The following is an 11,637-nucleotide window of genomic DNA, read 5'->3' on the forward strand; positions in this document are numbered from 1 at the left end:
AAAAAGTTATATTTACAATATATATACATCTAAATTAACAATGGATTTACGAAATAGCAAGCATGAAGTAGATGTATGCGCATACCTTAATTATAAAGGTTATCTCATATTTCCAAGTAATTATAAATATTATATATGTTACACGATATATTTATTTTTTAGAAAAAGAAGAGGAAGGCATAGCACCACATTTCTCAACACCGATTAAACCATTAATGATTGAAGAACACGCACCTGCTTTATTAGAATGCGTTGTAACCGGTACCCCAATACCTGAAGTGAAATGGTATCGCGGTGAGCAGGAAATGAAACCTAATGAAAGAACCGAGATGATTTTTAACCCAACAACTGGAGAAGCTAAGTTGAAAATTTTAGAACCAATACCCGAAGACGAAACAATTTATCGCGTTCGTGCTATAAATAAATACGGGCGCGCTGAATGTAGAGCTAATTTAGTAATAAGTAACATCATTAAAGTGAGCAAACCAATTACTCTCAGAGCACCGCGAATTACACGACCTTTGCCCGCCTTAATAACTGAACGCGGAAAGCCTCTGAAGCTTCTAGCTAATTTTGACGGCACACCGAAACTGGAAGTCAAATGGTTCCGCAATGGTATTGAAATTACACCAACTGACAAACATAAGATAAATATCTACAAGAGTACAGCCGAATTAAATATAACAGAAACAACAACTAAGGATAGCGGCAAATATGAGATAAGAGTTCAGAATGAAGCCGGCGAAGCGAGAAGTTCGAGTTCTGTTACCGTCAAAGAACGCAAAGACACTACGAGCGAAGTGAAAGCACCAATGTTTGTGGAACCCATTCAGCCTCAATTTGTTGCAGAAGGAGAAGTAGTTATCATGGAAACACGAGTGGAATCATATCCAGCGGCATCTTTTCAATGGTTTCATGAAAGCAAACCTCTTGAGGTACTTTTCAATTTTTATGCTTGTTTGATTATAAAATAAAATTTTAATTTTTACACAGAATAATATATTATTTAAAATTTCGTTCAAAATTAATAAAAAATATAATTTGTGTGTTACAGTCAACACCGCAAATAAGAATCGTGACTCAAGAAAATCGATCAATCTTAATGATAAAAGAAATCCCATTAGAACTGGCTGGTAATTACACATGTCGTGCTGAGAACGTCGGTGGCTCGGTCACTTGTACGGCCACCGTTAACTTGACGAAAACAACCTGGGAAGAAGCAATTGAATTAGTTTCACCGACATTCGTTAAGAGACTGTCACCCGTAAAAGTTATGGACGGCGAAAGTGTTAATTTAACCTGCGTCGTAGAAGGGAAACCAACGCCCAGAGTAGAGTGGTACCACAACGACATGCCGATTAAAGAAGGCAAAGAAATTACAATTGTTCAGGACATGGAAGGTGTCTGTAGCCTAGCTATTACTGAAGTATTTCCGGAAGATGCTGGAGAATATACTTGTCGTGCTGTAAATTCTGTTGGCGAGACTGTCTGCACGTCATCGCTCATTGTTGAAGGTATATTATTTTACGCAAATAGCTATAAAGTTGTCTGTTTTGCAAAATTTATTTTTAGCGTACGAGTACGTGCCTGACTCGGAAATTGCATCGTCGATAGTTGCGACATCCCTTACTACAGGACAAAGCGGATCGGAAGAAGATCTTCTATCTCCAAAAGTAAGTGCAAGATCTAACAATATATCTAACAATAGAATTGTGCTTTAGTTGGTACAATGTTAGATATTGAAATTATTATTTTCACTCTAGGAAACTCCTATCTTCGACATTGATGTAGAAGAAATCGTACCAGAGATAATTAAGAAGCTTCCTCAGTTAGTTTCTTCCAAAGATGGGGAATTAACTAGGTATGTTTAAAATACATTTGATGAATGATAATTGTATCCAATATGAATTAATATGCACATACATATCTATCTATGTATAATGAGTTCATGCGTGTTCACTATCATCTCTTCCTATATAGATTGGAAGTAAAAGTAAAAGGTAAACCGAAACCGAAAGGAAAATGGTATAAACAGGGTGTTGAAATAGTTTCATCACAAGAATTTCAAATTGAAGAATTTGAAGACGGTACATCAGTATTAACGATCGCTGAAACTTTCCCCGATGACACTGGTGAGATTACATTTGAAGCTCACAATCCGCTCGGTGTATCAACTACGACGGCGTATTTATCAGTAGAAGGTAATACCTCCCTGTCTACAGGTCCTAAAGGTTTCGCTAATTTGGTTAAGTTAAATTCTTTTCAGCTGCGGTCTTCAATCGGAGAAGCATCGAAGTCTTATAGCATCCCAGTAAAAATCCAATTATTATCCTGCATTCCTTACATCAACTACATCAAACACTCGCAACATCCTCGACTTATACTGTCTTTCGTCTTATTTTTGACATATTTCAAGCAAATTCATAAATCTTTTTAGTCTCAGCCAAATTTTCTGCTAATAATACCGGAGAGATTCGCTGTACAGTCGTTATAGTCGTTATATGTTTCTTATATTCGTTTTATATTCGATTAGGTATACTCGGAACAAAAGAGTACAGAAAACCAGAGTGGGTCACACAGATGGAAGAAATGCAAGAGGCTTTAAGAGGTAAGACTTGAATTTATCATCTGAAAATGTTCGATTGCATGCCGAGTGATGTGGAGTACAGTTTCTCGAACGACAGTCTGACTATGCATTAAGAAACAAGAGAATTCTCAAAAGGATAATTATCCAATTGTGACCAGTCCTTGAAAAAGCAAGGACCTTGATGAACATTGGGAATAATATCAGATTATTTATTGACGAGAAATTGACGTCTGAAATTCTTTTAGCAACTATACATATAGCGGATAATCAAAAACAATTACAGGAATTTTTGCTATTTGAAAATCAATACAGCGGAAATTTTGGATTAGCAAGCAATATATTCATATCTTATAATAAATATTACATTGAAGATAAAAGAGGCACAATGTTAGGTAGAATTTACTTTAAAACTAACAATAAAGATGTATCATTTAAAAGTAACTCTGCTTGATTTTATTCCTACGTTTTTGTCTAATTAGACTACTGACAACACGAAATTAATACAAGTAATCTTGGTGTCAAACTCAAAATTTAATGTAAGAATTCAAGGTAAAAATTCAATATGATACATTTTGTTATTATGTGAGTTTTTCATAATCACAGCTTTATAATATTTCAGCTACTCAAGCTATCCCACGATTCATCCAAGAAATAACAGACATTTACACAAAAGAAGGAGATGTCGCTTTGTTTGAATGTATTTATTCTGGTAATCCAAAACCAGGTAATCATTACACGTACATCGTACAAATATTGTAAAATTTAGTTGTAAAAGTTATTTTAATTAATTATTTCTTCAATTTAGACATTGTTTGGTATAAGAATGATAAACTTATAATGAATACGGAGAATATAAAAATACGCATATTTGATGAAGAAAGTAGGACTACTCTAACAATTAAGCAAACTACTAAAGAAGACGATGCCACGTATGTTTGTAAAGCTACCAACGAAATTGGTATGCTGATAACGAAAGCCAAATTACATATCGATACCAGCGAATCACAACCAACGCTGGACGACAAAGAGGAAGAGAAGCCAAAAAAACAAGAAGAGAAACCATACAAAAAAAAGAAAACCGAGCTAAAAAAAGCAAAAGAGATCAAAGAGAAAGTAAAAGCTGAACGTATTAAAATAGATAAAGAAGAAATCCATGAAGAGAAACTTATTCCGAGGGAGCAGATAGAAGAAAAGTCAGTAATCATTTTGTCTTATCTATCCAACATATGTATACATATATCCAATACGGCATATTCCATATTGGAATCTTTAATTTGTTTCATTCATAAATTATAATTTTTGTTTGTATTTTCAGGGGAATTGTCGATGTTAAAGAAACTCAACTATTAGAAACTACAGAATTCATAGATGATAAACTCGAGCAGGTATTATAAGACGTGCAATTTTTTAAGTATCTCGATTGTAACTATGTATCTTGCATAAACTTCTATTTTATTTTGCACATTTTAGGTTTCTAGAGCACGAAGAATAGTACCGATCCAAGAACCAATTGTGACCGAAGCAACAGCTTCCTTCAAGAAAATTGACGATCAAAAACTTCGAGAACACATACCAAAATTCGAAGAACATGCCAAACAAATTGTCGAAGAACGAGAAAGTGTCGTCGTATCAGAAATCATGAGTGAAGATATTGCTTCTGATTTTACTATCAAAACAAAACTTGATCACGCTCAAGTTACCTCGGAAACTTTACAAAAAGTTTCAGTCTCTGAAGCACATATAGAAAGTAGTGTGCAAGAAATGAAACGTATAGAGACAAAGCAGAAAAAGATGAAGAAAATAAAAGCGGAAAAAATTAAAGAAGATACTACTGTAAAGGAGATTGTGGAGCGACAGAAAGAAAATATAGCTCGGGAAGTCGACGAGATAATGGCGGTACTTGATGCAAAAGAATTTGGCCCAGGAGAATCTCCCCTTCGAGAACTCGCGACAATTGGCTACTTGGTTCGACAAGGAGTTTCCGTAAATGAGATCAACCAATGCCTTTACAGGACTGATGTCTTTCCTGCTTTAAAAACACCCGATGCTCAGAATGCTTTGGTTCAATTGGTGGAAAGAAAGGGCCACGGTCCTTTGATTACTCAAGTACTTACTGAAGAGACGACAACCGACGAGAGTTTCGTTGCAGCGACAGTCGGTTTTCGTGCTTTTATGAGAATGGTCGAACTTCAACATGCAACCGTAGAAGAAGTCATTACACATTTTGCTCCAGAAGATTTCAGGCCACGTGCTTGGGAAGTTACAGAAATTTCCGAGGTACAGATATGATACAAACATTATATAAATTTATATAAGTATTATTAGAGAAAGTGTTCCAAAAATTACAAATTCCTTTTATGTTTCTTTTCTTAGATTGAAACTGAGCAACATGCTACAGAAAGAGTAGATATCGTTCACAAAATGGAAGTTCATTTTATGGGTAAGTCAAGATTGCAAAATGTATGTGTGTGTGATTTCTCTATGTAGATATAACTCCAAGAATTATACATAACCAAGAATTCATATATAAGATTTGGATTTATTTGAAATTTCTCTCGATATTTTCGTTATATATATTGTTGTTTTTCATATAAAGAATGAATTAAAAAAAAAATAAGCATTTTTTGATTTTGCAGAGAGGAGAGATGATAGGAAAGCTACTCACATACAGGATATTCGAGAAATTAAAGGTTTGGAATAATAAATTTTGACGCATGAAATATCTGTATGTATGATTTATCAATTGGATAAATTGATTTTTCGCTTTAATAAATTATTGCTATTGCTATTATTGGATTATAATTTTATTGTTAGCAAACAATTAATATTAACATATACTTAACATAAGTACATAATATATATTTATAATTTTAATTGATTTAATTCAGGAGTCGTAAGAGTTTCCATTAATGGATCCTATATTTATAAAAAAGCAATATAAAATCTATTTTTATTGTTATGATTACTACAATAGTTTTGTAGAAATTAAAGTTTTAATCAATACTATATTTTTTATGATTCTTTTTTAAAACTTCATCTTCTTTATTTATATATAAAAATATTAACACATAAAAGATATACTGAAATAAACTGTAATGATCATTGTTTTATTATGCTTTCAGATGTATGAAGCTTGCTTGAATAATAACTATGCGATATTTTCCACTTATCTTTCCACCGCTATGCTTTCCACACGCGACAAAAAATCCTATTCCTTTATTTAATATAATATATAATACTGTCGCATTTTAATCAACTATTTTTCATATCAGCTTCGAAATTAATGCCTCGTGATTTGATGCTTATTCATACTGGATCAATTGTACCTTGAAATGTAAGTTCTATTTATTTATTGATAATTTGCTCAACACAAAATAGTATGAGATATAAAGATGTGGCATGATCACAACATTAATATTGTTACATTCTACTAAATTTACAATAAATTTCTACATACACACGTTTCTGGAAATCCAAACACTTATTATTTGTTTGTTTGTTTGTTTGTTTGTAACGTTCATATCATAATCAAGTACACGCTCTTTAGTCATGGAATAAAGTACGCAAGATATAAAGTATGAGTGTGTGCGTGCGTGTGTGCGTACGTGTGTGAATGCAAGAATAAAGACATCACGCAACACTCACGTCTGACACAAAATTCTCACATACTTTCCACAGAATACGAGGACACACGGCAGGCACACACAACATTGCGCAAACGCAAAGATAAAAAATCAAGGGATCAAATTGAAGAAACAACACAAGATAGGGAAGAGGGGGTTCAATCTATAAAAATCGAGGAGGTCGAGGAAGTCGAAAAAGAAAGAACGAAGGAAGAAATCGAAGAAGAGATTATTGAACTTGAACGGGATTCAAAGGGCAAATTAATTCGTAAGCAAAAGCAAGATGTGGAAAAACAGATAAACATAGAGGAGGAGAAAGAAATGATTGAAAAAATTAGAAAGACGTTAAAGCCAAAAAGATCAAACATAGGTAAAGACGAAATACAACTGGAGGAAATAGAAGAATTTAAAATAATGAAAGATCAATTACTGCCATCTATGATTTTGAATGTATCTAGCCAACGAAATCAAGTGATACCATTAGATCGTACAATTGAGCAAGCACCTGGCAAGCCCGAATTAGAGAAAGCTAAATACACATTAGACACTGTTATCGCTCTAACGGAACAAATGACATCAGTACACGAAAAAGAAATTGATCAAGTGGTGAGTATCAAGCCTATCGAACGTAAAGCGTCAATATCAGTCTCATCGATAGAACCATATTCTACCACGGAAACTACTGCACATATGTCTACGGATGAATTCTCTGGATCTTTCAAAGCTGCTTCTTATGAAGCTACACCTTCTATAATAATGAAGGAAAGCCTTCTCATCAGCGAAACGCTGACTCACGATGAAGGTGTATCAAACCTAACTTTGATCACACCAGAAACGAGTCGAAAAGCAGATATGCATGTCACTGTACAGGAAGCTACAACTATTAGAGAGACTATAGTTAATCAAAGTGAAATACCCACTGAAGATTTTGTAACACCCTTAAGTGTTAAGGCGGAAGATATTGTATTGCCGCAAATATCACTTTCAGTTTATGAAATACAGGAAGGTTTGACTGAAGATAAATTGGAACCTGCAAAAACAGTACTTTCAAAACCTCGAGTTAACGTAAATACAATAGAACCGCTAATGGTGGAAGAAATTCATTCCGAGGATAAGCCAGGAAAATATTATCCGGAGTTAATAGTACCTACTGAAGTCGCTACCGAAACGGTAATTTCGCAACGACAATGTGTTACCGAAGAGATGAACGCACCCGAAAAAGAAGGAGCTTACATTCCAGGTAGATTACCGCCGAGTCAAACGGCCCAAATCGGAATCTCTTATGGAAACGAAACGGCTATTATTCGTCATGATTTTGTGCAAGAACGTGAAGGCGAATATATTCCCGAGCGTAAAGCGGATTCTTTCGAAGCTACTCCAAATATTATCCTTTTGGAAGGAGTCACGATATCAACGATCGATACTCAACAAAAAGAAAACGATTTAACAATAGACAAAGATAAACAAGTTACAGCCGACTTAAATGTCATCGAAATTATGTCAGCTGTGACAATGGAGACAATAACTTCAGAAAAAGAACGAGACTATCATCCTGAAGAAAAGCCTTCTACTAAACTGGCCGTTACATCGATCTCTCCATTGGAGATTGGTTCTGTAACAGACACAATTGTTCAAGAGTCTGAAGGAACTTATAGTGCCGATCAAAAACCATTCGAAGTGCTGGCAGAAACATCGGTCAAACCGGAGAAACACATCTTAATATCTCAAGTTCAAACCGCAGATTATCCCGCGGATTTGAAGGATATGCTCAAATACGTCTCAGAGAGTGGTGTTGTATCTATTCAATTAACCGAAGCGAAAACTGTTCTTGAAACGCTCACTCATGATCGAGAGGCTAGCATGAAGGAAGATACTAAACCGGAAACTCATATGATCGAAACGATCTACGATGCTGTTAGAGGTATTGAAATATCGCAAACTACTCTTATAGAAAAAGAAGCTGAACTAAAAATCTTTGAAATGCCTGAATCACATCGCGGCAAAACGGTACCCACTCATCCAATGATTTCGCTTGAAGTCCAGGAAACTCAACCTGAAAATTATTTAGGCGATGTCACAAAAGAAGCGTTATCAACTGCTACAGCTAAAATCGAAGCAGTTAGTCTACAAGAAACGATTGTTGGTGAGACTATTGCAGCGGAAGGGGTAGCTCCGGTGAGGAAAGATAAGAGTCCCGAGACAATGACCGCCATAATCTCAATGAATCAGATTGAAAGCTTGCACACTACAATAATCGTAGCGAATGAGAAAGAAACTGAATATCTTGAGAAAACCGACGTTAAAAGTGCATTTGCAAATACTGAATATATGACGCAAGTGGCTCCGATATGCGAACAAATAAGAACAGAATCGCCGACCGAAGAATATCTAGCGGTAGATGAACCTGTGAGCGGAATAGCATATTCATCTCACATTCCTATAGAAACTATCAGTATCGTTATGCAAGAAATCGCAGAAAAAGAAGATGTTTATACAGCAAACATAAAACCCGAAGGAAAAGTAGCGAATATTGAACTCACGGAAACGAGGCCTGGTGCTAGCGTTCTAGAAATAATTCCACATGATCTTGAGAACATTTACACGCCAGATACTGGACCACAGTCTCACACGATTGAGTCGTCCATAACTGGTCACACCATCGCATCAAAGGCAGAAATCTTAGTAGAGCAAAGTGCTGGAAAGATAAGCAGTGATCTACCAAAATCAGGTAAAGCGATAGTACAACAAGAAGCTTTGGAAGAATTGATAGTAATCGAAACAAATGTCGGCGAAACGGAACGAATCAGGGATGAGGATGCGAGTCCTATTAAACAGAATGCTGCAGTTCAAGTATGCGCACGATCTGAAAATCTCACTGTCACTGAAGTAACAACCGTATTGAAGGAAGAAGAGCTGTCAATGGAAAAGATACCAGACGAACGAAGGGTTGTGTTAGACATAACTGAGGGTCATGAAATAGCCGAAACACAGGAGATGATTCTTGCAAGCAATATAAGTGCATTGAAAGAAGAAAAACCAAATCAAGAAAGTGCCAATCAGTTGCAAAGCGGGCTAGACGTCGTACAACAAATGGAAGTATCAGTATCTGAGAAAGAATCTCCTTTAGAAACAGATATAAAACCTGATTTTAAAAAGATTGGTGTTACTTTCCAAGAAGGAGAAAGTCTGACAGTTGAAATCACTCATCCTGAAGACAAAGAAGATATACTTGGTGAAAAACAGACACCGAAAACAGTTGAAGCTACAGTTGATGTAGTAACACAAAATATAGCGTCGACATTTGAGATTATTAGTGGTGTTGCGCTAACTGAATTATCTGCCAAATCTACTCAAGAAGCACGTCCTAAAGCGACATTACTACCACTTGAAATAGCCGTTGCTGAAGAAGTACAAACAAGAGAAACTGAAAAGCCTTTTCCTCATATGCCGGCGCCAGAGAAAAGAGCTAATTTTGAATTTGTAATGGGCGAAGTTCTTGTTGTGTCTTCTGTAACTGCGAGTGACAAAGAAAGCACGCTTGCAGAAATGGAAAAACCACAACCAAAATCTGTTACTTTCGATATTCCTACTCATATCGTGGCAGAAGCTGCTGAAGTAACCGCAATCGATAACATTAGCGAATTAACACGCGAAGAGACAATTTCTGCAATGGCTACGACCGAGCATATCACTCATCATAGTATTGTTACATCCGAAATGCCAACTGGTGATTCAGAACAACCTATGTTTGACTTCGTTAAACCAGACGAAAAGAGAGTTGATGTAGCGTTCGAAGAAGAGACAAGCATAACAGTGATTGAAACAATTGCATCTGACAAGGAGCGAGAATATTTGAAGAAACCGGATATTCCTGGTGAAAAAATCACTACCAGCTTTGACGCACATAAAATTGCTGAGCTCACTGAGGTTACACCAGCCATTTATCCAGGAAACCTCAATGTGAAAACACCAGTGAAAGCAGCAGCGAAAGAGGAACATTTGCCATTTGAGAGTATCGTTCAAAGCGAAACTATTATAACAGAAACAGAAACAGAATTTCAAGATAAACCAGCCAAATCCGACACGGCCCGAATATCCGTCGACGAGATTATCAGTGCCACTATGTCTACTGAGATTTTAGGCGAAAAGGAAGATATTCTCCGAATTCCCGAAAAACCTGCAGAGAAAAGAGCCGAAATTCAATTTGCTGGACACATTATCGCTGAGAAGAGTGAAGTCACTCTAGATTCCAGTACTGGAGAATTGACGGAGACAAAACCGACTTCTATTTCAGCTGTATTCTCAAGTATTCCACTAGAAGCTATAGTAGCAACGGAAACGCAGCCGACGGAAGCGGAGGCTATATTCGGGAAAGATAAAATACCATCCATGGCTCAAGCTGATCTTACCATGATAATGGAACAAAGTGTACAGGTATCTTCGATAATTTTGGAAGATAAAGAAACTGAGTATAAGCCAAAGGAAATACCGAAGGCAAAAACAGCCGAGAAAGCTCTAATCGAAACTCATGGTGTCGCCGAAACAACAATGCAAATTACTAATTTTAGTACTGGTAAAATTTCTATTAACGAAGCACCCCTGGTTGCTGTCGCAATTCCAGATCACATAGTTTTTAATCCATTAATAGAATCACAACCTGTTATTCAAGAAGGAGAAGAGCAATTTACGCCGACATTAATACCAAAAGATAAAGTTGTAAACATTGATATGGAAGAAGCCAAGGCAATCGCGAGTATAGCACATATAACACCAGCAGATAAAGAATCACCATATGTCATGGAGGAACAACCGCGTAAACACGCTGCTTCATTCAATATCGATGCTACTCATAGTATAGCAGAAACGACCGCGGTAGCTACCGAACATTGCATAGGGGAAGTAACCATCGAAAAGCCAAATGTTAAAACGGTATCAGCTACACATGAAATGTATGAAAGTCTCTTAGTGACTGAAGGCATGATTCAAGATCAAGAGAAACCCTTCGAAGATAAATTTATGCCAGAAATGCACAAAATAGAATTAAATGTCGAAGAGGGCAAACGCGTTACCTCTGTTACGGAAATTAAAATGGCTGACAAAGAAGCTCCCCTCGAAACATTACGGGATGATAGATCTCATTTGGCACTCTCGGTTATTGTTCCTGGTCATGAAGTCGCAGAAAGATCTGAAGTAATTCCCAGTTCAAGTACAGGTAAAATGAGTGAAGTTACAGCACCGACAAAAGTAACCGCACTCATTGGACAAAAACCTTTTGAGACAGTGCAATTGACTGAACAAGTTCTGGCGGAGAGAGAAACAAATAGGATTCAGGAAACGCCATTGACAAAAATGAAAGCGCACGTTGTTTTAGATGAAAATAGATTCGTCGCTATTACAGAATCTATTAATGCTCAAGACGTTGAAGAG

General features: G+C 36.3%; 1 protein-coding gene across 1 annotated transcript in view; it reads left to right on the forward strand.

The window, feature by feature from the left end:
• Positions 1–6,059, forward strand: part of LOC105459810 (titin) — a 44,386-nt gene extending 38,327 nt beyond the window's left edge. Inside the window, exons 41-53 of the mRNA XM_011706106.1 lie at positions 163–935; positions 1,055–1,514; positions 1,573–1,673; positions 1,764–1,861; positions 1,981–2,201; positions 2,534–2,608; positions 3,207–3,311; positions 3,393–3,780; positions 3,903–3,972; positions 4,058–4,864; positions 4,961–5,027; positions 5,224–5,277; positions 5,710–6,059. Coding sequence (XP_011704408.1) covers positions 163–935; positions 1,055–1,514; positions 1,573–1,673; positions 1,764–1,861; positions 1,981–2,201; positions 2,534–2,608; positions 3,207–3,311; positions 3,393–3,780; positions 3,903–3,972; positions 4,058–4,864; positions 4,961–5,027; positions 5,224–5,277; positions 5,710–5,717 — 3,227 coding nt within the window. The 3' untranslated portion in view covers positions 5,718–6,059. The remainder of the gene's footprint in view (positions 1–162; positions 936–1,054; positions 1,515–1,572; positions 1,674–1,763; positions 1,862–1,980; positions 2,202–2,533; positions 2,609–3,206; positions 3,312–3,392; positions 3,781–3,902; positions 3,973–4,057; positions 4,865–4,960; positions 5,028–5,223; positions 5,278–5,709) is intronic.
• The last annotated feature ends 5,578 nt before the right edge of the window (positions 6,060–11,637 follow it).

This window comes from Wasmannia auropunctata, unplaced genomic scaffold (genome assembly GCF_000956235.1).
Source record: "Wasmannia auropunctata unplaced genomic scaffold, wasmannia.A_1.0 LD333614.1, whole genome shotgun sequence".
Classification (NCBI taxonomy): domain Eukaryota; kingdom Metazoa; phylum Arthropoda; class Insecta; order Hymenoptera; family Formicidae; genus Wasmannia; species Wasmannia auropunctata.